The 27,342-nt window shown below is 41.0% G+C and overlaps 1 protein-coding gene across 1 annotated transcript; it reads right to left on the bottom strand.

The window, feature by feature from the left end:
- Positions 1–264: 264 nt before the first annotated feature.
- Positions 265–27,192, bottom strand: LOC121234606 (protein MODIFIER OF SNC1 1-like). Its single transcript, XM_041130605.1, is given in 12 exon segments — positions 265–505; positions 643–3,195; positions 3,273–3,514; positions 3,517–3,539; positions 3,624–4,950; positions 5,058–5,138; positions 5,708–5,810; positions 23,356–23,725; positions 23,867–23,911; positions 24,005–24,088; positions 25,436–25,513; positions 26,835–27,192. Coding segments are annotated over 10 exon segments (4,779 nt in total). The 5' UTR covers positions 25,468–25,513; positions 26,835–27,192; the 3' UTR covers positions 265–505; positions 643–723.
- Positions 27,193–27,342: the final 150 nt, after the last annotated feature.

Here is a 27,342-nt window from a genome sequence, read left to right as displayed (position 1 = left end):
AGCAAGGTGTGGCCAGTGGGGCATGGGAGGACGGGTGCCCCCGTCCGGCTGCCACAAACCCCATCAGGAATTTTTAAAAGTCAAAAGCCGAAATGAGGGAGTCTCGGAAAACTAATCATCAGGGAAGTTAGATCTCCAAACCGAAGCCTCATCATTATTGTAACTGACAAGGGATTGCACCTAAAAAAAAAGCCAAATTGAAAAATGAATTTTTGGCACCACAGGCCACAATACAAAACCAGAAATTGAGATATATACACGAGGAACCAGAAAACCTCACTTCATTCCTTTCTGACGTTCCATATCAACGATATAACGGTCACTACAATACAGGGCTTAAAAGAAAGGTATCAATGGTTCCATGGAAAACCAACCGTGTGAACAAGTTACAATGGGTAGATCAGAAATATTTTCAAAAATAAGAGAAGGATTTAACCAAATGCGAGTAGTACCACCATCTCAATAATATTTTGCCCCATCATCATCATCATCTTTTCTCCAAGCCCTGCTCAACGTACACATGGAATGAATTGATAATGGACAGCTGAAACCCAAAATAATTGAAATCTTAATCAAAACATTTAGAAGTGTTACGACTGAATATTCTGTTAGAGATACAACTGTCTAAAATACAACAATTACCTGAAAACATCATGGATCCAGACACTGCTGAGTTGAGTCGTTTATCACCAAACAAAAACCACTGCAGAATTTCAGTTCCCACTACTCGTAGTCGGCTCCTACTCTATCAGTGCCACCTTGCCTTCCATAGAAGTTCCCCCCACCATGCCTCAAGTGATTCTGACCCCTCTCCCTGAACCTTGGACCTGTATTATGGATTCCATCTTTCGATCCCTCGGCTATGTTTGATCTGTTATTGTTGTCTGGGCCAACTGGCTGGTACTCGTAATGTGAATTGGGCCTCTGCCTGTCCCAGTTTGAGGGTGGGTTATTATGTTTGCTATCATGCCCAGATGAGTTCCAATCCCCACGAGATTCGTGCACCCTGCCGAAACGGTTATTATTTTGGTTTCCACTCTTCCGGAATCCGGATGATGACCGTTGCTCATGTCTAACATCCATACTTCCAGGAGCTTGTTCAACTGGGCCGACAGGAACTAGGTTTGGGGAGTGGGGACGTCCCTTGAGGGAACCTACTTTTTTCCCTCTTTTTGCCTCTCGATGCCCTACAGCACCTAATGCTTCTTCTGCATCGAATTTTTTAGAGGGAGATTGATCATGGCAAGGTGGGGACACACCTTCACCAGTTCTCTTGTCATGTAGTGGTGTTAGTGGTACAGCAGCACCCTGGGGAGTAGACTCCTTTTTGTTTGTCCAAACAACTCCAGGACCTCCACTTCGAACACTATTGTTTCTGCTTCCTTGTTGACTATTAGCAGGAAATGTTTGAGATTTGGGTTGCCAATGAGCTGTTGAACGTTCCCCAGTACCTCGATTATCTTTCGAAGTGGTAGGCAAGTGTGTTTGAGTCATTTCAAAGGAGGAAAATTGGGTATCAATTTTGTCCGCGTCGCCAATACTATTTTCCTTCTGATCAAGATCATTATTATTCCCCATACCTTTCTGCCCCTTGAATGGATGGCGTCTTGCTCTGCCCGTTACTCCCTGATCTGTTATGACAGTAACAGCAACCTCTGCAACAGAATCAGAATTGTCGGGAATGTTACAACCATCAGGGGCATTCCATTCATCAGAATATTTTTGTTGCTCTTTCACCAAACCTACATCCAGCTTCTGAGTTTGGTAATCCTTGACAGAGTTTTGAACATTTTGACCAGGGTATGAAGGTCCATCTTGCAAACTCTGCACACCAACCAACTCTGTTGAACCTCGTTGCCGCCACGACCCATGCGCTCTTCCCTGCTTATTCTGCCTACCATCCCCGTTCCGGGACTCCAAAGCAAGCCCCACTTTTCCCACAGCTGAGCCAGCAGGTTGCCTACTTTTGGTGCCAGAAGAAGAATCTGCTCCCCCAATGGTCTCATCTGATGTAGTCTGATTGCCTGAAGATGCCACCAGTTGTTGAACGCTTCCTTGCTGAGCCATTTCCTTCGCTACAGGCTTTGGTATATATCTCTCAATTTCTGCCCTCTTATTTTTGGGGTTACCCTGCGCTTGATGATCAATCTTCATGATTGGAGTAATGGCTTCAACTACATTTCTGTGACTGGCTTCATCTGCGTCAGCTTTGTTTTGTGACCCTACTGGTGCCCAGATAGCATCACCATGGAATTTCTCTGCTGATCTATTAAGTTGTGGGTTTTTTGACATCCTACGAGAATGCTGAGCTTTCCACTGGCTGTTCACTCTACCATGTGAATCTTCCAATGGTAAAGATGATCGATGCTCCAATAACTGATTTTCATCCTTCGAAATGGTTACTGACTGAACTGAGTTAGAATCCAATTCGGTCTGAAAAACAATTGGCTTGCCAAGTTCAAGAGAAGCATTCACAAGATTTGGTTCTTTTGCTTCTAATGATTGTGAAGTAGCCACAGATGATGCTACCTCCACTTTGTGCTTGTTCTTGCCACCCCTGTTATTCTTCTTTCTCTGATAAACGGACGACTCTGTCACTGCATTTGCATTCATAAGAAAGCTTGAGGACCCAGGCACTGCATTTGAGTTCAGAGGCAAGTTTGACTGGCGGCTTGGGGCAATTTCAATGGCAACTTCACCAACTGACACTGTGATCTTACCCGCTGCATCAGTATGGTTTTTTGGTGCCTCGTTATTACTACTGGAAATTGACATTACATTAGAGTTCTTTTCCAGACTCTGCTTTTCTTTGTAGCCCATACGCTTCTGCCTTGGGGCATCACCATCCTGAATGTGGGGAGCATCATTATGATGAGCAACATCAGCACTATCAGCATCATGCTGCAATGACACGGATTGATTCTGAACTACAGATTCCTTGTTAGCACTCTTAGGTTTCTCTGGAGGTAGCTCACTGGACAAATCCGGGGATTGCACAACTCTACTGGTGCCCTCGCTGATCTGCATGGCATCACTTGAAGCTTCTGACTTCTGAGTTGGCCCTTTCATTGATTGTTTACGCCTATCCAACTCTTCCAGTTTTGCACGAGCCTTGGCCATTTGCTTTCTTGTCCGTTCTTCCTCCTCCTCCCTTAGTTGTTTGGCGCGTTGCTCACGCTCTCTCAACTTAGTATGCTGACAGAATACACCAAAAACGTAAATCTCCAAAAGCATAGAAAGTAGCAGGAACATAAATAAAACAAAAATGTCACCTGTGCCTGATAATCACTTGGATCAAACACAGGAGGAGCAGATTCTCTCTCATCCCTTGCTTGAGGGAATAGCATAGACATTTCAGAAGCCTCAAAAGATGTATGGTGGTCATGAACATGAACAGTAGAATTAGTCTCGGACCATGAAGTTGATACAACACTTGGAGTCTCTATCACTTCAGCCTTTTTCCGCCACCCATCAACCTCCAGGCTATTGTGCCCTCCCTTACCATGATTACCCCTCTGCCTTGCATATCATGGATAGATCTGCAAATCTGCAAATTAGTCTTTTACGAACATCAGAAATAAGTAATACATTTTTGGTGGACGTATAAAAGAAGCATAAGAAACCTGGAGATGGTTGTTCCACCAGCAGCCATAGATTCAAGGCTTTTATCTCCAACAGAAACACCAATTTCACGAGAGGCAGGATTTGTGATTCTAGTGGCATGGATTCTCTCAGTATGCACAAAACCCCTACCACCTTCATCTGCAGGATGGGTAGCCTTGGCATTATGAACCAAAAACTTATTCTTTTGCCCCTCCCAACTAGAAACAGATGTAATATCATGTTGTCCGTCAGCAGCCCGAGCTTTTGCATTTAATCCCTCAATTTTCTTAATCAGAGTGGAATCTTTTGGAACAGCTGAAACAGAACCTGGAATTTCTGGTGAACTGGAGGATGCGCATTCCAAGTTACTTGCTGAAATGTCATCACTTGCCTTCATATTTCCCACACTTTTGGGAGACTTGACTTTGACAGGTACAGAAGAGCGTCGGTCATCATAAGTCTGACTAGAATTTTCTTGACTGGGTGTCATCTGTCTTAAACTGATTTCCACATCATTTCTGTAATCTGACCTCCGGTCATTCTCCCATGAAGACATTCCTGGTTGGTCCGCCTTCTCAATATATGCAGCATCGGTGGAGATTGTACCCTCCCATTTTCTCTCTTTATTCTTCCCATCCCAACCATTCTGCTGCTTCAGAAGAACTTTATATGGTCCTCGTGTATCATGAGGATGACCAGATTCCATGTGTTCTGGAACCATTGTTTTGCCAGCAGAACCATATCCACCAGATCTTCCCTGTGAACTGCTAGACTTGGGAGCATTTTGGGTCGAGTACCTATTATAAACTGGGGGGCCAGTTGCCATTCCCATAAATGGAACATCCCGGTCATTTGAATTGCAGTATCCCATCGGACCACTGTAATAACCCTCATATGCAACTGGACCAGGGTAAAAGCCAGGCCTGATTGGCATACCTGGCCGAATATAGGCATCTGTCATATGAGGTCTGTACAAATCTCCATTATTAGGATGGTGTCCCCTTGGTCCACCACCAGGTGGGGGGCCTGGCTGTGGATTGGCAAGAGTAGTAGCTGGCATTTGAGGATGATAATAAGGAAATGGTTCCATGGGAAAGGCACCAGGACCAACAGGAGGTCCGTATGGATGACCTCCTGGAGGTCCTCTGAACCAAACACCACCTGGAGGACTAGTTACTGGAGGACCATGCCAAGCTTCAAAATGATGAGGAGGAATACTAGGATTAGGGTATGATTGTGGATCAGTCTGCCACTTCTCCACACTAGACGGGACGGCGTCCTCACGCTTATCTCTTCCCCAAGAATTTGCAGTACCACTTTTCACATTTGCATCCATAGAAACATCACCTGATATAAAATAAGACAAAGCTAGACATCAGAACAGAAATTGGCATAAGGAACAGGATCTCAACATATTCATGAACAGCATGTGAATTGACTGAATGCACACAAACCAACTATAGAAGCCCCGTTCCCCTCTTTCGGCAATACTACTCCACCAGAATATGAGACAGGTCGGCCATGAGAACTGTGGTCTGTAATCAACAGTTGACCAAGCAATCAAAGCATTGCATTTGAATATTCTACTAAGGACTGGTTTGGATTCAAAGATGAGGTGAGATAGTTTTAGATGAAAGGTGAATGTTGAAAAAAAAATATTTTTAGAATATTATTATTGTTTTTAGATTTGAAAAAGTTGAATTGAGATTTGAAAAAGTTGAATTGTTTATTATATTTTGTATGGAAATTTGAGAAAGTTGTAATGATGAGATGAGATGAAACATTTTCCGAATCCAAACGGGGCCTAAAGCAACTAATAACATAAAACTGAGAATAAGTCATCTGCCATGCATCTCACAAACAAGGCAAGATTTAAATAAACCTTGTATAACCAACATGACTAAAATTCTCCATGAAATTCAGTTTGATGAAATAACTATACTTCTATTCTTAAAGCTTTAAAACAGTAGGTAAAGACATGATGCAAAACAATCAAAAAAAGAGAAAAGTACTCTCCCTACCTGTCATGAGTCATGACAATCACTAAAAATCATAAACATGAAACCAAATAAAAATTAAAAAGCCATTCGAAGTTAAATATAACCTTGTGAGTCAATGTTCCTGCCAGAATTATCTTTCTCTGAACCCAGTGTAGGAAAATCTCCAGAAGACAGAGAAAACCCATCGTTCTTGGGTGCCATTGCCCCCTGCATGTATGACAGTAGATAAAAATTATATATCCAACTATCCGAGAGAGAGGGAGAGAGGGAGAGAGAGAGAGAGAGAGAATAAACAGAGATGTAAAAAAACTAAGCCGCAGACTGGCTATGAATAGAGCATATAGTGTAAAAAATGTGGCCCAATACCGAATCCCTACCATTCAGTGTGAGAATATCTCATAATTTATGCTCTCAAACTACTGCCACTCCAAATGGCATCAGCCAGAGAGAGAAAGCAACCAATAAAGGGAAACACATTAGCAAAGAATAATCAAGACCGCCATACTAATCGCAGTTAATTTGAGATATCCTCAATGGTCTTCCAATAAGTCTAGACAACAAATGAAAAATATATAACCAACAAAAAATCAAGATCACCATACTAATTGGAGTTAATTCAAGTAATCCTCAAAGATCTCCCAATAAGCCTCTAGCTAATGATGATATGGTTATTGACTTGTTGATGTCGCAGAAAAATATGATTAAGTCAGAGAATATATTCACAATGATAATTTTGACACTAACGGGTAGAATGTAAATTCATATAGAATATTCCATAAATCAAGTGATCCTCGAAGATCTCCCAATACACCTCTAGCTAATGATGATATGGTTATTGACTTCTTCAACGGAAAAAAGGATTAAGTCAAAGAATATATTCAAAATAAGAAAAAAGGCAGTGTGTGTGTGTGTGTGTGTGTGTGTGTGTGTGTGTGTGCTATATTCTCTCCGTACATCCATAACTCAGATGAGGAAAATTTTTTCTCCGATGATGCTTGGTGGTTTGTAACGGCGAGGTTATGGTTGAGTGTTGTGTTTGTTTGGGTGATTGTGTGATAGAATGGGGTTCTCAAAACATTTAGTGATAGAATCAAAAGTTTTTTCATTATCAAAGGATGGAAGCCTCTTGATAATAACCGAGAGAAGCTGGAAGGTGGTGAATGAGCTGAGGATGGGGTTGTCCATGGTGCAGTGGTTTGCTAAATTACTAGAGGGCTGCCTGAAGGGGGAAAAAAAACACTTATACACTACGGTAAGGGAAGGAAATCGCAGTTTCATAGCACAACGATGTTCAAATGCTCGTGGTCATTACTTGGCGGTAGAGGAATATGGAGGTGGCAACAGGCATAGTTTTAGTTTCATACCAGAAGAGATGGAGGAGGATGGCAGAGGCACTGCGGGAGTTTGCAAATGAAGGGGCATTTATGATACCATTGGTAGCGGAGCTTCAGCCGTAAATACGTTCATACAAGGAGACTCTAGTACCATTAAAGAAGCCGCTACAACCCCGTGAGTGGAATAGGGGTGGCAACAATGGTGCCATTGCAGCTCGGAGAGGAGCCTCTGCAAGACTAGGTAACGGGCATGGGACCAACAAAGCTCCTCTTACATTAGATACATTTAGCGCTCAAGGTGGCAGTGGCAAGCTTGTTGTCGGTCTAGCAAAGGAAGGCGTACACTATACGCTGTTGGATGTGAAGTTTCAATTAAAGGCACTCCAGGAGAAGGCTGATTTCTAATTACAGTGTGCTGAGTAAGGGCAGGGCTTCTGCCTGGGCTTGGAGTAAGGGCAGGGCTTCGACCTGAGCTTAGTTTAGACCCAGGATTGGAGATAAATGGACTAGTAAGTCCAAAACAATTCGTCAGCTCAAAGTGGGAGAAGTGGGCCTGGGCTCGGGGGTAGTTGGACCCAGTATTGCAAATGGGCAAAGGAGACAAGTGGACCACTCTTTGGGGCCTTAGCCCATGGGGCATAACGCAGGCAAGGCAAGGCTCGAGACCCAACCAATGTGGAGAATCAGAGAGGGTGGTGCTCCGAGCCCCTCCACCGACAGGAGCCTAGCAACCTCGTCAACAAAGGTTCCGTTTGTTACGTGACCAACCAAGGAACCCTCGACGATGGCCTAGAGGGCAACGCCGATGGTGGGGGAGACAACGGCAGATGTCTCTAAAAGGGTCCCCAACAATTCATCAACACAAGGGTCATTTCTCCATCACACCACAGCCAGACAACATCAATTAGCAGCAGAGATTCGGGGGAGGCGACAACAACTGCCTCTTTAACAGTTTCAAACGCTTTCTAGCCACCAAGGGTCGAATTCTCAGCACACCACAATGCCGAAAATCTACCCAATAGTTGGACGTGGCCCGATGAGTAGTAGGAATGTGGTTGCTCTAGAATCTCTGATGGTATTCTAGCAAAGGTTGTACAACAGGTGAACGTGGTTAGAGACCTGCCCAGTGCGAGATCTGCCTACAATGGTGATGTTGCCCAGTGTGAGATCTGCCTACAGTGCTGATGTTGGGCCCTCACAAATGTTAATTTCGATGTAGGCCTTCCTTGAATGAGATTGTAGTAATATATTTGTCGAAAAGGAGATCGGGACGCCATTGGATTCGTAGTAGGCAACTAGGGATGGGATTGACATGGTCGAGGAGCCCATACCTCTAAACTAAATGTTACCAGGTTAGTTTAGAGCTTCTGATTAGATTATACATAAGGTGAAGGAAATTCAACAATATATAAGGATGGAATGTGAGTTTTGAGGAACAATTCATCGCTTTTGCTTACTGCCATTGTAGTTGGTCTTGCTCAAATCAAGAAATCAAGATCTAAAAAACAGAGGGAACTAAAGAGACTAACTTGGTCTCTTAACTATGAGGGCAGCTCAAGTCAAGAGGGAATGAGCTAGCACCTTCTTTATGAAGCCTAAAATTTTTTCTTGGAATATTCAAGGGCTCAACGAGGCCAATAAACGTCTTTAGATAAAAAATTTACTTCATGAGTGGAAGGCAAATATTGTGTGCTTCCAAGAATCAAAGCTGAAAGTTATTCCAAGAAGAATTGTTCAAACCTTATGGAGCTATACATATGTGGATTGGGCTTATCTTGCATCTAATGGGGCTTCAGAAGGTGTTCTAGTTAAGTGAGATAGAAGGGTGGTGGAGAAAATGGAAGAATTCATAGGGGAATACACAGTGTCATGTTCCTTTAAGAATGTGGAAGACAACTTGTGTAGGCTTTTGCTAGTGTTTATGGGTCAAACCTGGACAACAACAGAGGACTATTATGGGAAGAAATAGTGGGAGTTCATAGCTGGTGGGAACTATCTTGGTATATAGGTAGTGACTTTAATGCTATAAGATTCCCAAGTAAACGTTCAGGAAAAAGTACGATGTGACCAGCAATGATGTAATTCTCAAAGTTTCTTTTCGAGCAGAGTTTGGTGGATATTCGCTTCATAGGTGAAGCATTCACATGGTCCAACAATCATACGCGGTTTAGATTGGACAGATTTTTAGTTTCAACGGAATGGGAAACTCACTATCCGGATGTTTGTCAAAAGAGGTTGCCTTGCCTATGTTCGAATCATTTCCCTTTTTTTTTTGGATTGTGGTGGTATTCAAGGAGGGTGTCGGTACTTAAGTTTGAAAATATGTGGCTGAAAACCAAAGGTTTTGTAAATAAGGTTAGACAATGGTGATCTTCTTATCAGATTCATGACAAACCTAGTTTTGTCCTTGCAGGTAAACTAAAAACATTAAAAAGAAATTTAAAGCTTTAGAATGCTCAATCCTTAGGCACTATAGGTGACTACAAAAAAGTCCATGTTGGAGGAGCTATAGGAGTTAGGGCGGATACAAGAGGGTCGAATTCTTTCCTTGGAAGAATTATCTTGAAAGTCAGAGGTAGTTTGAGAATTACAGAGGGTTATCCTATTGGAGGTCTTGGCACCAAAAATCAAAGGCATTATGGTTGAAAGAAAGGGATCGAAGCACGAAATTCTTCCACAGTCGCCAACTCTCATAGGAGAACCAATACTATTGAGATGCTAAATATCGATGGTGTGGTTTATGTGGAGGCCCCTGTGATTCGAGAGCATGTTGCTGATTTGTCGAACACTTGCTTATCGAACAAGTGGGGTGGCGGCCAAAGCTTGATGGACTTGTCTTTGAGTCCATCAAGCAGTAAAATGTCTCTTGGTTGGAGAGGCCATTTGACAAGATGGAGGTTCATGGTGTGGTGAGGAGAATGGTCAAGGACAAAGCACCTAGCCTTGACAGATTCTCTATGGGATTCTTCCAAGCTTGTTGGGATGTGGTGAAGGAGGATCTAATGAAGGTGTTCCACGAATTTTTTAGGTAGGAAAATTTGAAAAAATCTTCAATGCCACTTTTATTGCACTTATTCCGAAGAAAATTGGGGCATCGGAAGTGAAGGATTATTGACCCATTAGCCTTGTGAATGGTGTGTATAAGATCATCTCCACGGTACTTGCAAACCGCCTAGGGGAGGATTTGGAGAAGATCATTACAAAATCCCAAAATGCTTTTGTAAGGGGTAGGCAAATTCTGGACGCAGTTCTCACCGCCAATGAATGCCTAGATAGTAGTTTAAAATCTAGCCAACCGGGGATCCTATGCAAGCTAGATATGGAGAAGGCCTATGATCATGTCAACTGGGAGTTTCTACTTTATTGGCTTGGGAGGTGTAGATTCGGGGAGAGATGATGCTCGTGGATCAAATGGTGCATCTCAACGGTGAAGTTTTCAATTCTAGTAAATGGCAGTCTTGTTGGCTTCTTCAACAACTCCCGAGGCCTAAGACAAGGGGATCCTTTGTCCCCACTTCTTTTTGTCCTTGTTATGGAGGCACTTAGAAAAATGACTTTGACCTTGGTTAACAGTGGCTTTGTGGATGGATTCCAGGTTGGTGACCCCACTAGGGGTGTCTTAACATTTCTCACTTGTTGTTTGCAGATGATACACTAATATTTTGTAAAGTAGAACACCATATTTGGGCTCTGAGGGCACTTTTTTTTTTTTTTATAAGTAATAATATTATATATATATATATCAATAGGAGTAACCAAGTACACTAGACATATACAAGAAAAACACCTAGCCCATACAAGAAAGCCCCTAATGACCCAAAAGCCCATGAAAACCTACCCAAAATACACCAAGCCCGAATTGGAAAACTATCGATACACCTCCCCGACTCCATCCCCTACATCCCACTACGAGAACGTCTTCACAAAGCCCTCCCTTTAACTCTCCCTCAACTTGAGCTAGCTCCCTTAGTATCGTAGTTGATTGCCCAAGAAAGATTCTTTAACTCCCTACTTTTTTTAAACTTAGATTTGGTTTCAAGCGTGTGGCTCACCTTGATTGCAATGACTAGTGCTTTAAATTGGTCTTCATATTCTCTTTGCTTTTACTTTGTTTTGAAGCGGCATCAGGTTTGAATGTGAACTTTGACAAATCAAAGTTGGTGTCAGTCGGCAATGTTCACAACATCCAGTGGTTGGCTAATACCCTTAGATATAAGGTTTCCTCTCTTCCCATGAATTACCTTGGTCTTCCGTTAGGGGCAATCTCAAGGGCTAAATCAATATGAGATAGAGTGATTGAGAAGATTGAACATAGATTGGCAGGTTGGAAAAGATTATACTTGTTGAAAGGTGGTAGGATCACCTTAATCAAAAGCACTGTCTAATTTACCAACGTATTTCCTATCGTTATTCCCAATTCCAACAAGTGTAGCGTCCAGGATTGAGAAACTTCATCGAGATTTCCTTTGGAGTGACTTATGGTGTGGAAATAACACCCTTATGGATTTATTCCCCGTAGTTTTAAGGATTGCTTGCGAGAAAGAAGCTTCAGTGGCTAATCTTATGGTGATATCTGGTGATCAAGTCCAACGGAACATCAACGTCACTAGGGCAGCCCAAGATTGGGAAGTTGGCAACTTTGAGGAATTTTTTAGCCTTCTGTACTCCTTGAGACAGACCGATCAAGGAGTTGACACGTTGTGGTTGGCACCCGTAAGTAAGCAAAAATTCTCGATTTGCTCTTTCTACAAATCTTTCACACAATCGCAGAACAATCAATTTCCATGGAGAAGGATTTGGCGAACTAAGGCGCCTCCCAAAACGGCATTTTTTTTATGGACAGCTTCTCTAGGTAAGATTTTGACGATGGATAATTTATGGAAACGTAGGGTGATCATAGTAGATTGGTGCTGCATGTACAAGAAAAGTGGCAAGATTGTAGATCATTTTCTACTGCGTTGTGAGATTGCTAGAGTATTATGGGATGATGTCTTTTGTAGATTAGAGCTAGCCTAGGTTATGCTAGCTACCGTGGTTGCACTTTTGTCCAGTTGGACAAATCTAGGAGGTATTCCACAAATCACAACTATGTGGAAGATGTTTTTTATTTGCATTCTATGGTGCCTTTGGCAACAGAGTAATGATCGGATGTTCGAAGACAAGGAGATCTCATTAGAGGAACTTAGATCACTTGTTAGAACTTTATTTCTTTGAGCCATAGCTGTAGATTTTAATGGTCTTGGTTTTCATAACTTTCTTGTTTCCATTTCTTCTTCCTAGATAGGTGTAACACCCCATTCCCTTAGGATAGAGATATTACCAACATTTAAAACATAATGCCCGGTAGAGAGATTCATATCCTGAATTACCTCATTTATTGAAATTCATCAAAACATTAAAACTGAACTGAACATGATTGTTTTGGAAACTGAACGAAATATAACGAAACATAACTAATCCTATGCATGACATAAAAGAAATCTAATTCTGGTGATAAAATCACTTATTCAGCCCTAAGTCTTGATACTAGATCTACTCCTGGCCATTCCGCTCTTCATCATCATAGGCATCATCTGCGAGAATCAGACATGGAAGAAACAAGAAACACACAAAAATAATGAGTTGAATACTCAGTAAGTAGTACGTCATATCGTAAAAATATGGTCCTTGCCTAACATACAATTCATCTCTAGGATACCCTTACGAACGTGCACACAACTTCATGGATTTCAATCAAATACGTAACATGATTTTCTGGAAGACTTTACATACATATATCGTCACAGATTTACATGGCACCCATTTTCATTATTAATATAAGCGGGAGCATATATAATCCAAACATGTCATTGTGAATGCATAACGTCCAAGTTATCTTGTATTAACATGGAGTGAAACACGCTTGAGTCCGTGTTTCACTTAACTTGCATAACATAGAGTGAAACACGCTTGAGTCCGTGTTTCACTTAACTTGCATAACATGGAGTGAAACACGCTTGAGTCCGTGTTTCACTTAACTTGCATAACATGGAGTGAAACACGCTTGAGTCCGTGTTTCACTTAACTTGCATAACATGGAGTGAAACACGCTTGAGTCCGTGTTTCACTAAACTTGCATATCATGAAGGGAAACACGCTTGAGTCCGTGTTTCACTAAACTTGCATATCATGAAGTGAAACACGCTTGAGTCCGTGTTTCACTAAACTTGCATATCATGAAGGGAAACACGCTTGAGTCCGTGTTTCACTAAACTTGCATATCATGAAGTGAAACACGCTTGAGTCCGTGTTTCACTAAACTTGTGGTTAACCACGCTTGAGTCCGTGGTACCGTTACGTTTCTTATCTTTCTTAATGCATGGGATTTGCTTCATGAACATCTTTAACATGGCATAATCTTGTACATGGTATGGCGTAACATGACATGGCATGGCATATTCTTGTATACTTTAGCATGGCATAGTATAACGTGATATTACATAACATGCTATGAAGGTTCTAAGACGATCCAAGGCATACATGATCCAAGTATTACTTGAACATGGCATACATGGTTTAAGTATTACACAAACATGGTATAGGTACAATCTAAGCATTTCATGAACATGGCTTGCATAATCTGACTATTACATGGCATACTTGACTTTGAACTACAACTTCAACATTTCATGTCTTTCATGTGAATTTAGTAACATTAAATCAATCAACAATAAATTCATTCACTCAAGTATAATCTCATATTTCATCAAGATTGTAAAGTAACTAACCTTGACTTGCCTCTTAGTGTAGCGTAGTTAGCAATCATAAGCACATCACATTTATTTATACATAACAATAATATGTATACCTAACAATAAGAACAATCATATTCACAGTACGCGTGCATTTGTACGATCATACTATTTACCTCTTAGCGCTGCTTCCTGATTTCCAATTTGTAGCGCGTTACCTAAACGAGGTTCTAGACGTTAATAACTTCCTAGCAAAACGTGTCGTAATACTCTACGTAATTAAATACGTATAAGGAATTTAACTACTAATAGACTCCAACAAATGCTTTGAAATCTTTAAAAAAAATCTTTAATAAAACTTGTGTCTAAATGCTGAATTTATTCAATTAGATAAAGCCCATGTAAAGGTAATGTATTTCTGAGAATTATACTATCTGACTGACTTAAGGCTCCAAGAAATCGAGGCTCAGGGAATTACATCCTCACGGTCACAAGGCATGCATGGAATTACCGAATTAAAGAGGCTCTTTTTGGGAACTGAAGCACACGGGATAAAACAAGAAGAAGGAAAGAAAAGAAAGAAAAGAAAGAAAAGAAAGAAAAAAGAAAAAAAGAACGAGAAAGAAAGGAAAATAAAACAAAAGGAGCAGACGTGAAACAGAGGCTTACGGGAGAAAGAGGCTGCGCGATGCTCACGAGGGAGAGCAGAGGGCGTCGGCGGCTCTAGGTGGCTGAAAGCGACCGGCGACGAGACTGGGGGTCCCTATGGTGGTGCGACACCGAGCGAGGGAGAGAGAGAGAAACAGCGAGAGTTTAGAGAGATATGGGTTTGAAACTCAAACAACCGAAAGGGAGGGAGGTGGCGCGCGGCGGCAGGAGCTTACCTGAGGGGGTGGGTTCGACGGGGTTGAGTTGGCCGGCGTTTTCTGGCGCCGTGGGTAGGGCTCTGACGTCCCGGGGTGGACGACGATGGTTGGGCAGAGGTAAGGTTTTAGCGGGAGGGTTGTTTCTCTTGATTTCACACTGTGTGAATCACAGAGGCTTGAGGGTCTTTTTATAGGCGATGGGAGGAAGCGACGTGGAGAGATTGGTTGAGTTTTGAAAGGTTTGATTGGAGTTGCTCAAACTCTGGAAACCGAAACTGGCATGGGGACTAAGTGGATAGCATATTTTTTTTTTTTTTTTTCTTTTTTTTTTTAAAAGGAAAGGAAACACCCAATCGATCTATCTGTTACCACAAAGAAAATAAAATCTAAAATAAATAAATAAATATAAAGAAATTAAAATACCGATAATTGAATAAGTAAAATACTAGTTTTAAACCCTAAATTTAGACCCGTATGTTACAATCTCCCCTCCTTAAAAGAAATCTCGTCCTCGAGATAACGTACCTTAGTCGAATAAATAAGGATATTTGATCCTCATGTCCTCTTCTAGCTCCCAGGTGGCCTCTTTTTCCGTATGGTTGCTCCAAAGCACTTTGACCATCGGAATGGTCTTCTTGCGGAGTGCTTGAGCTTTTTGTGCAAGAACCCCGATTGGAAATTCCTCATAAGTCAGATCCTCGCGAACTTGAAGAGGCTCGTACTCAAGTACATGTGTGGGGTCTGGAACATACTCTCGAAGCAAAGAGACATGGAAAACATCGTGAATAGCCGATAACTGAGGTGGAAGGGCTAACCTGTAAGCCGCAGCTCCGATCCTTTCTAGTATCTCGAAAGGACCTAAATATCTTGGACTTAGCTTGCCTTTCTTACCGAATCGCATGATTCCCTTCATTGGTGCCACTTTCAAGAATACTTTGCTTCCTTCCTCAAATTGCAAGTCTCGCCGTCTCTGATTCGCATACTTTTTCTGTCGCTCTTGTGCAATGGCAAGTTTCTTCCGGATAACTGCTATTTTCTCATGCATATCTTGGATAATCTCCTGACCCAAGGTTCTACGTTCTCCCACTTCGTCCCAATAGAGAGGTGACCGGCACTTGCGGCCGTAAAGAACTTCATATGGTGCAGCCTGAATGCTCTCCTGGTAACTATTATTGTACGCAAATTCTATCAAGGGTAAGTATTTAATCCAGCTACTCTTGAAGTCTAACATGCAGGCTCTAAGCATATCCTCCAATATCTGTATTGTCCTTTCTGATTGTCCATCGGTTTGAGGGTGGAAGGCTGTACTATAAGTCAACTCTGTCCCTAACTCTTTCTGTACACTCCTCCAAAAAGTCGAAGTGAAACGAGTGTCCCTGTCTGACACAATCTTAGAGGGAATTCCGTGCAATCTAACGATTTCGCGTACATACAGTTCCGCTAATCTGTCTGTAGAGTACGTCATCTGAATCGGAATGAAGTGAGCTGTCTTTGACAACCTATCGACAATTACCCAAGCTGCATCCTGTCCACCTGGTGCCTTAGGAAAACCCGACACAAAATCCATACCAATTTCGTCCCATGTCCAAACCGGTATAGGGAGCGGGTGTAAAAGTCCGGAAGGCCTCTGATGTTCTGCCTTGACTTGCTGGCAAGTTAAACACTGAGCCACATAGCTGGTTATCTCGCGCTTCATACCGCTCCACCAGAACTGTTGCTTCAAATCTCTATACATCTTAGTACTACCTGGGTGAACAGTGTAGAGTGAGCGGTGAGCCTCTCTCAAGATTACATCTCTGATTTCCTTAACTTTTGGAACGCATACTCTTCCCTTGAGCCTTAAGGTGCCATCCCCGGATATAGTAAATTCGGGCCTTCTTCCTTCTTGGACTTCTCCTCTGATCTTCGCTAAGTCTGAATCAGTAGATTGGGCAGCCTTTATTTGGTCCATCAGCGTTGATCCCAAGGTCAAACTACTCAACCGTGCTTGTGAATCCATAACCATCTCTATCCCTGCCCGTTCCATATCTAATAAAATATGCTTCTGTGGGGTATACATAGTAGCAAGGGTACCGGAGGAGGACTTCCGGCTTAGAGCATCTGCCACTACATTAGCTTTACCTGGATGGTAGTTGATGTTGCAGTCGTAATCTTTCAAAAGTTCTAACCATCTGCGTTGTCTCATATTCAAGTCCCTTTGAGTAAAGAAATACTTTAGGCTCTTATGGTCTGTATAAATCTCGCACTTCTCCCCATAGAGGTAGTGTCTCCATAACTTTAAGGCGAACACAACTGCTGCAAGTTCCAAATCATGTGTCGGATAATTCTCTTCGTAACTTTTGAGTTGTCTTGAGGCATAAGCGATAACCTTCCCATGCTGCATCAAGACACAACCCAATCCCTGGAGGGAGGCATCACTGTAAATAACAAATCCTGTATTGCCTGAGGGAACCGTGAGTACAGGAGCTGTCACTAATCTTTTCTTTAACTCTTGAAAGCTTCTTTCACAGTCTTCTGTCCACAAAAACTTCTCATTTTTCCTAGTCAGCTTAGTCATCGGTGCTGCAATACTGGAGAACCCCTCAACAAACCTCCTATAATATCCTGCCAGTCCTAAGAAGCTTCTGACTTCACTCACATTGGTTGGCTTGGCCCATTTCACAACCGCTTCAACTTTCGACGGATCTACTGCAATTCCTTCTTTTGACACAACATGACCCAAGAAGGTAATCTCTTGCAACCAGAAATCACACTTCTTGAATTTCGCAAACAACTGCTCCTTTCTTAAGATCTGTAACACAACTTTTAAGTGGTACTCATGGTCTGCTTGGCTTTTGGAGTATATAAGAATGTCGTCGATGAAGACTACAACAAACTGATCGACATACTCCCGGAACACTTTGTTCATCATGCCCATGAAGGCGGCGGGAGCGTTCGTCAAACCGAATGGCATGACTAAAAACTCATAGTGCCCATAGCGCGTTCTAAACGCCGTCTTCGAAATATCTTCCGGTTTAATCTTAAGTTGGTGATAGCCCGATCGCAGATCAATCTTGGAGAAAACTTGGGCCCCCTGCAACTGGTCAAAAAGATCGTCAATCCTGGGTAGTGGGTACTTGTTTTTAATAGTCACCCGGTTTAATTCTCGGTAGTCAATACAGAGTCGCATAGAACCATCTTTCTTTTTCACAAACAGGACCGGTGCGCCCCATGGTGATACGCTAGGGCGAATATAACCCTTCTCCAACAACTCCTGTAATTGTCCTTTAAGCTCCTTCAACTCGACCGGAGCCATCCGATATGGTGCCTTTGATATAGGTGCCGTTCCTGGTAGGATATCGATTGAAAAGTTAACCTCTCGATCCGGAGGCATCCCTGGAAGGTCCTCTGGGAACACATCCGGAAATTCCTTGACTATAGGGATATCTTCAAGCTTCGGTCCCTCAGCAGGTGGTGCTACTAGACTAACCAGGAATCCTGACCCTCCTTGTCTTAGTAACTTCGTTGCTTGCAAGGCTGATATTAATAGAGGTGGGGCAACTCCTCTCCCTGCACAAAATCTGAATTCCTCCTCGCCCGGGGGTTTGAAAACCACTTCCTTTTTAAAACAATCAACACAAGCGTGGTTTCGAGACAACCAATCCATTCCCAAGATTATGTCAAATCCCAGCATCTCAAAAATCACTAAGTCTGCTGGGAGAAGTCTCCCATTAATTTTTATGGGACAGTTCCTAAGCATGGTATCACAGACTATATGTTCACCAGTAGGTGTTGCAACAGACAGTGCACACTCAAGACTCTCTGGTACTCTTTCATTCCAACAAACAAAGGTACGTGCTATAAAAGAGTGTGTGGCACCCGAGTCGAAAAGAATGGTAGCATAACGGGAGAATAATAGAATAGTACCTGTAACCACATCACTAGCCGTCTCTGCGTCCCCTGGGGTAAGGGCAAACACTCTAGCTGGTGCGGTAGACCGCTGACCATTCTTTGCAGCTGGAGGCGGCGCGTTCCTTGGGCAGTCTCGGGCCATATGGTTTGGTTGCCCACATTTGAAGCAGGCATTCTGGCCTACTAGGCAATTTCCTTGATGCCTCTTCCCGCAGGTCTGGCAGACTGGATTCGTCGCAAGGCTCTGAGGTAAACGTGGCTGGTAGCTGGGAGTAGGCTTCTTGTTTCTATTGGGCTCAGGTAGGGATTGTTGGCGCTTTCTCTGGTTGAAAAGTTCTGCATTTGCCCTCATGTCTTCTTCAACCAGGGTAGCTCGTGTGACTAAGTCGGTGAAATTACGAATCCTCAAGGGTATCAGGCGACTACGAATTCTCGGTTGCAAGCCCCTTTCAAATTTTTCACATTTCTTTTCCTCGTCTGGAACTAGATAACTAGCAAACCGTGATAATGCCACAAAAGTCGCGGTATAACGTTCCACCGTCATGGTTCCCTGCACTAGGTCGAGAAACTGCCTAGCTTTTGCTTCACGGAGTGCGGGGGAAAAATATCGATCTAGGAATGCCCGTTTGAAACGGTCCCAAGTAATGGATACCCCATCATTAAGTTCGAGCAGTAGAAGTTCCCTTGTGGAGGTCCACCATTCATCAGCTTCATCTGCCAGCATATAAGTGGCAAACTCCACTTTCTGTTCATCCGTACAAAACAGAGCCCTGAAAATCTTCTCAATTCTTTTGATCCAGCTTTCTGCATCAAGTGCTTCTGCTCTACCGTCAAAGGTCGGAGGATGCTGCTGTGTAAACTGGTTTAGGGTACAACCGCCCCTAGGATTCTTGGCTACCAAGCCTTCTTCGTCAACAAAATACCGGAGAAGTCTGGTAGCAGCAGCAGCTATCACCTCAGGTTCATTAGGTGGAGGTTCCGAGGAACCTTCAGGTTGCACGTTACGCCTAGCCGGTGCCATTATCTAACAACACCAATCATTCAATAAGCAAGTAATAATTCAATCATTCAATAAGCAAGTAATAATTCAATCATTCAATCAAGCAAAACAAACCAACAACATCAATCATGATAGTAGATAACTTCTTTTGAACTTCGAGCTGGCCAAGAGTCATCCTAGGTATTTTCTATACTAGAATCATATCTCCTAAAGTCTACAGAATCTCTAAACCTGTCTCTGATACCATTTGTAACACCCCATTCCCTTAGGATAGAGATATTACCAACATTTAAAACATAATGCCCGGTAGAGAGATTCATATCCTGAATTACCTCATTTATTGAAATTCATCAAAACATTAAAACTGAACTGAACATGATTGTTTTGGAAACTGAACGAAATATAACGAAACATAACTAATCCTATGCATGACATAAAAGAAATCTAATTCTGGTGATAAAATCACTTATTCAGCCCTAAGTCTTGATACTAGATCTACTCCTGGCCATTCCGCTCTTCATCATCATAGGCATCATCTGCGAGAATCAGACATGGAAGAAACAAGAAACACACAAAAATAATGAGTTGAATACTCAGTAAGTAGTACGTCATATCGTAAAAATATGGTCCTTGCCTAACATACAATTCATCTCTAGGATACCCTTACGAACGTGCACACAACTTCATGGATTTCAATCAAATACGTAACATGATTTTCTGGAAGACTTTACATACATATATCGTCACAGATTTACATGGCACCCATTTTCATTATTAATATAAGCGGGAGCATATATAATCCAAACATGTCATTGTGAATGCATAACGTCCAAGTTATCTTGTATTAACATGGAGTGAAACACGCTTGAGTCCGTGTTTCACTTAACTTGCATAACATAGAGTGAAACACGCTTGAGTCCGTGTTTCACTTAACTTGCATAACATGGAGTGAAACACGCTTGAGTCCGTGTTTCACTTAACTTGCATAACATGGAGTGAAACACGCTTGAGTCCGTGTTTCACTTAACTTGCATAACATGGAGTGAAACACGCTTGAGTCCGTGTTTCACTAAACTTGCATATCATGAAGGGAAACACGCTTGAGTCCGTGTTTCACTAAACTTGCATATCATGAAGTGAAACACGCTTGAGTCCGTGTTTCACTAAACTTGCATATCATGAAGGGAAACACGCTTGAGTCCGTGTTTCACTAAACTTGCATATCATGAAGTGAAACACGCTTGAGTCCGTGTTTCACTAAACTTGTGGTTAACCACGCTTGAGTCCGTGGTACCGTTACGTTTCTTATCTTTCTTAATGCATGGGATTTGCTTCATGAACATCTTTAACATGGCATAATCTTGTACATGGTATGGCGTAACATGACATGGCATGGCATATTCTTGTATACTTTAGCATGGCATAGTATAACGTGATATTACATAACATGCTATGAAGGTTCTAAGACGATCCAAGGCATACATGATCCAAGTATTACTTGAACATGGCATACATGGTTTAAGTATTACACAAACATGGTATAGGTACAATCTAAGCATTTCATGAACATGGCTTGCATAATCTGACTATTACATGGCATACTTGACTTTGAACTACAACTTCAACATTTCATGTCTTTCATGTGAATTTAGTAACATTAAATCAATCAACAATAAATTCATTCACTCAAGTATAATCTCATATTTCATCAAGATTGTAAAGTAACTAACCTTGACTTGCCTCTTAGTGTAGCGTAGTTAGCAATCATAAGCACATCACATTTATTTATACATAACAATAATATGTATACCTAACAATAAGAACAATCATATTCACAGTACGCGTGCATTTGTACGATCATACTATTTACCTCTTAGCGCTGCTTCCTGATTTCCAATTTGTAGCGCGTTACCTAAACGAGGTTCTAGACGTTAATAACTTCCTAGCAAAACGTGTCGTAATACTCTACGTAATTAAATACGTATAAGGAATTTAACTACTAATAGACTCCAACAAATGCTTTGAAATCTTTAAAAAAAATCTTTAATAAAACTTGTGTCTAAATGCTGAATTTATTCAATTAGATAAAGCCCATGTAAAGGTAATGTATTTCTGAGAATTATACTATCTGACTGACTTAAGGCTCCAAGAAATCGAGGCTCAGGGAATTACATCCTCACGGTCACAAGGCATGCATGGAATTACCGAATTAAAGAGGCTCTTTTTGGGAACTGAAGCACACGGGATAAAACAAGAAGAAGGAAAGAAAAGAAAGAAAAGAAAGAAAAGAAAGAAAAAAGAAAAAAAGAACGAGAAAGAAAGGAAAATAAAACAAAAGGAGCAGACGTGAAACAGAGGCTTACGGGAGAAAGAGGCTGCGCGATGCTCACGAGGGAGAGCAGAGGGCGTCGGCGGCTCTAGGTGGCTGAAAGCGACCGGCGACGAGACTGGGGGGTCCCTATGGTGGTGCGACACCGAGCGAGGGAGAGAGAGAGAAACAGCGAGAGTTTAGAGAGATATGGGTTTGAAACTCAAACAACCGAAAGGGAGGGAGGTGGCGCGCGGCGGCAGGAGCTTACCTGAGGGGTGGGTTCGACGGGGTTGAGTTGGCCGGCGTTTTCTGGCGCCGTGGGTAGGGCTCTGACGTCCCGGGGTGGACGACGATGGTTGGGCAGAGGTAAGGTTTTAGCGGGAGGGTTGTTTCTCTTGATTTCACACTGTGTGAATCACAGAGGCTTGAGGGTCTTTTTATAGGCGATGGGAGGAAGCGACGTGGAGAGATTGGTTGAGTTTTGAAAGGTTTGATTGGAGTTGCTCAAACTCTGGAAACCGAAACTGGCATGGGGACTAAGTGGATAGCATATTTTTTTTTTTTTTTTTTTCTTTTTTTTTTTAAAAGGAAAGGAAACACCCAATCGATCTATCTGTTACCACAAAGAAAATAAAATCTAAAATAAATAAATAAATATAAAGAAATTAAAATACCGATAATTGAATAAGTAAAATACTAGTTTTAAACCCTAAATTTAGACCCGTATGTTACAATAGGTGTTACCTCTTGTATACCATCTTGTGTATTTGGGCTATGCCTATTCTTATTAATACAATTGTTTACTTATCAAAAAAAAAAAATCACAATGATAATTTTGACACTATCCAGTTGAATGTAAATTCCTATAGAATATTCCCTATATAGGCATTGCACAAAAGGCATTCTAGATCTTTTGTTTTTTCAAATACAACTTGTGTACCTGTATGGGACTAAACCCAAGACTTTACCCACCATGGCATATTTATTGAGGGAGGAGATGCAATTTGGCCCAAAGACCATTAGCTATGTGAACCTATTTTTTCTATCTTTTGACCTCTATCATTTTCCCCCTTTCGGAATTTACTATATGAAGCTTCAAATGATGATGAGTTGACTAAATACACTATGTTTTCATATGTATTCCTTTCCTTCATGTTTATTTTGTGGCAGGCTTAAGAATTAAGACAACAAATTATTCGATATGATACCTACAATACACTACAAAGAAATTAATACATCACACTTGAAAATAAAAAGAATTAAAAAAAAGAAGGTGAAAAGCACTAGCCATCTATCACAGAATTCTCATCCAAAACCTATTTGAAAATCCACCCAAAACAAACAAATTTCACATTGAATTCCTAAATATGAGTTGCTTTAGAAATTCTTTTGGGGATCTACAACCTCAGTGAAGGGTGTTGAAAAGGATTTGTATACACAACCTGCCAACATAACATGCTCAATAAATTAACGTCCAAACTTTAGTACATAAATTAATGAGGAAATGATATATTGCTGCTACAGCATATCCTATAGTAGGAGAACTGACAAGTAAACGTACTTATCTTTAATTATTTGTAATAAACAGATTCAAACAATGAGCTTATGAAAAGATATACCAATTTCTCTGGAGTCCCAGCAGCACCCCATGCCCCTGTATTTTCAGGCAATGGTTCAGCAAATCGGGATAACTGTGAGCTACCCGGTCTAGTTTCTGCACTGCGAGGGCGCAATGATGTCAGCACGGTCTGATTAGAAGTCAATGCACCAGAAGCTGATGATGGTCTAGAGTTTGGGCCCCATGCATTAGCATTAGGTTCATGAGCTCTATCACTACTGGAAGTTGATGGCCTTGTGTTGCTTCCACCAGATGAAGGACGGCCACTAAGATGGCTTGGTGAACCAGTACCACCTTCAGTTCTGGGAGACACTGTCCCCCAGGCATTTGATGCCGAAGAAGATGGTCTACTTCCCCAGCTATGGGTGCCCCTATTAAACATAAAATGAAGTCAAGTAACACAGGAATTCATAATCAAGACTTGAAGTAACAGCATCATAATTTTATGCGGTAGAAATCATAACTCAAACACATAGGGTCAGGTTGTCCAGACTGATGGATATACAACTTACTTGGGAACAATTTCCACACTTGGGTCCAGACCATGATTTTCTAACCTTAAATCAACAGAGAGAAAACAATTAATTTAGGGCAAAAAACCATGCATCCATATAAAGAGAGCGATAAAGAAGGCGGCGGCAAACAAATACTTTTGACTCGGTAAGTTTATGGGTTTTGGAACTGCAACTTTCCCCAAAACTGTCTTGCCACCTCTTCTTGTAGAAGTAGCCCATCTGCAAGAGCATTGGGATCTTTAGATGACAACTTGAGGATACACGTCAGTTACAGCGTCAAAAAAATGGAGAACCAAATTTGTCTAAAGTATTCTCAAGCATGTACGGCATATACAATTTGCATAATTTGATTTTAAATACAAAAGCAGACCAAACTATTAGTCAGACTAATCAATTACACTGAATGGGATACAAAGGACACATTATACTGAAATCGGGCAGCAAAATTGTGGGAGAGAAAGAGAGAGATAAATATCCCATACAAATAAAATAAATACAATAGATACAATTGTAACACACTTTCTTCTTTTCAACAACCAACCAGGATGATTAAACACACAAATAAAAAAAAATTACCAAAACAACAACGGAAACAACAAAATCCATGAAAAAAAAGGAAAACGGGCTCATCTTTAAAGCAAGCAATGCTAAAATGAAGAGGCCTTGAAAACATCATGCCTAAAAAACTTAACTAAATTACCCAGTGCCTTGTTCTAACAAGACCTATTGATGAGGTGGAACATCACCAAGGTAGGGCCTTTTCAGACCCATCCTCGGGTAGAAAACCCCAGATACATAATTCCACCTGTCAAAACTGTGCATCAAGTAATCCAATAAAACTCCTTGTGCAGAACCAAACCCAAGATGTAAGGGTCTACAACTCATCCCATGCCCACTATTTGACTACTAAGTTGCATCCTGACAGGTCTAACAAGATATTATATATGCACAAAAAAAAAAATTAGCGTGGAGATTTATTTAAAAAAATAAAACAAAATATGAAACCCATTGACATCCATGTCTTGGAGAAAGAAACACAACTCTCAAAAATGAATAAACGAATAGTAACTTAAATTGATGATACAAATTTAGCAGAGGTTTGAGACTATTAATCTCAAACAAGTGGAAAAGCTTTTTTGCTATGACCTTAAAACCTATTACCATCTATCACTCCTATAAGCACAGCCCTGGTTAATGAGTATTTAGTGGATATTCCCAATCCTTTTTACACTGAAAACCCCTATTTCCCATCCATCGTATATATGTAAAATAAAAGCATAAGAGCTCTCTCTTTTTTTTTTTTTTACAAGAAGGCATTAAAGATATATAATCCATTAACTGTATATTGTTTCTTATCAACAGTTAATAGCTAAAATTTCACCCCTAAACAGTTGATGTTGCACTTTCACCCATTAATGAAATTAAAGAAGTGCTAAAATGTCTGGGATTCTTGGAGCAATATGGATCCTCAAAACAGAAGGCTGAAGCTATTAAGAGGAAGTTGAGAGGAAAAGATCCCACTGGTCCCATAGCAAAAGCGGTCAGGATGCAGAGATGAAATGATACCTTCTCTCTCCACTCAACATACTTGACGTCATGGTCAAACTGCTGTTGCACAATCATTCAAACAATTTGATTCAGCCTGAGGATAGGAGAAAAGCAGATTGATCAATATAAGATGGTGCAATTATGAATATGAAGTTAAGAACATACAAAGCATTTACAGGGATACATATAAACCTCATTAAAGCAACTACATGGATATTTATAGACATCATCATCCATAAATTACGACTGTTCCTATTATATGAGCAAATTCCAACTAAAGCAGAAACCATTGTGGTGAGAAAAGTTTGTATCCATAGTCTTGAAAACTTTTTTTTTTTATCGTAAACAAAATTTTATTGATCAAAAGGAGGCAAAAAGCCCAAGTATACGGGACATATCCATAGTCTTGAAAACTAGTTAAGCTAGACTTCCTCCAAGTCAGCCAAGAGCTAAATATTCATTCAATTCTTCATTGGCATTCAGTTCTTCCAGAAACTGCCCCACTTTCTAAAAGATTTCATACCATTTAGATGCCCTATTGTGCCAAAAGATATACATAGTTTTATTTATCATATTGCATATCATTGAAACAGCAAATTCTATTCTAATATTCAAAAGTACCAGCCGCAATAGGATTCAATTTAACCAGCTGCAGTAGAATTCAATACCATTTCAAATGTTAAACATGATTCAAGAATATGATGTTCTAAGTTCAGCTCAATTCCCAATTTCTTTCAAAATCATTCCCCACATTCTCTTCAACTGATCAACTGAAGGAGCAACAACTTTCTTTTCAATCCAGTTTGGCAGGCACACAAGTACAATCTCGGCCTCCCCAGTCATGCATAAACAACTATGCTCCAGACTCCTATTTAATATCTCATTCCAACATCCTTTTAGCTAGACTCAGCTCAACTTAACAATAGTCTCCATCATACAAGGTTCATCTCAAACCCTGTGTATAGTAATTCCGCTTCATACAGGACTAACCTTTCTTTTAAACTCTGCCCCAAGTCCTTGCTCACTGCCCGTACAATGGTCTTCCCCCACACCTTCAAAAAATTTGAACCTATATAAAAGTAATCCTTTATGCTAGCATTTTTTAAATTTTATTTCTTCTTATGGCCAAGAGATACTTACTAGAAGTGTGATTGATAGACTCCCAGTTTGAAACTCACATTCATACTGCATGAAATTTGAAAGCGCCAAAATAAACGTAGGAGAAAAGGCATTGCTTCTAAGCTCCATAAGATAATTAAAAGAAACATTTATTCAAACGCCTTTACAATATTGATCACTATCCCAATCCTTCCAATTATAAAAAGACTAATAAAATGATATAAATTGATCCACACACCGCCACTCACATACAAAAAAAAAAAAGCATGTTTAAACTAGTCGTGATTCTTACTCAGCTACGAAATCAATCCTCCAAAAGAAAAACCTACCGACCATGCATACAAAATCCTTCATTTCGCACGCAAATACATATCATGTTTAACACAATATACAAATTTAAACCAAAAATTAATTGATAATCCTGATTTGGAAAAGAAAAAAAATCCCAAAGTAACATGTAGCATAACCCGGAATGCTCCGTTCAGCTACCGAGGAAGCAGAGGGTACAGATGAGACACGAAAAACCCAAATAAGAACACGAGAATATCTCGTAACACATTTCGCAGAATGATAGTATTATAAAGTCAGTGAGTTCTCTATTCCATTCCTATGCCAGAGCGTGCAATTTTCCTCTCATACGATTTGTCGGGAATCAAAAAGAACACGGACATAAAATAGCATCGATAAAGAGAAACTAAAAAAACGATACTGGGAGAGAATTCGACTAGCCTGAGACGAAGATAGGTTCCAGGTGATTCGAAGAAACCCTAGACAGAAAGGAAATCCGAGAAAAGATTTTGAGTTCT

Source organism: Juglans microcarpa x Juglans regia, chromosome 6D (genome assembly GCF_004785595.1).
Source record: "Juglans microcarpa x Juglans regia isolate MS1-56 chromosome 6D, Jm3101_v1.0, whole genome shotgun sequence".
NCBI classification, from domain to species: domain Eukaryota; kingdom Viridiplantae; phylum Streptophyta; class Magnoliopsida; order Fagales; family Juglandaceae; genus Juglans; species Juglans microcarpa x Juglans regia.
The sequence above is the reverse complement of the archived record's forward strand: the minus strand, read 5'-3'. Positions and strand labels throughout refer to the sequence as shown.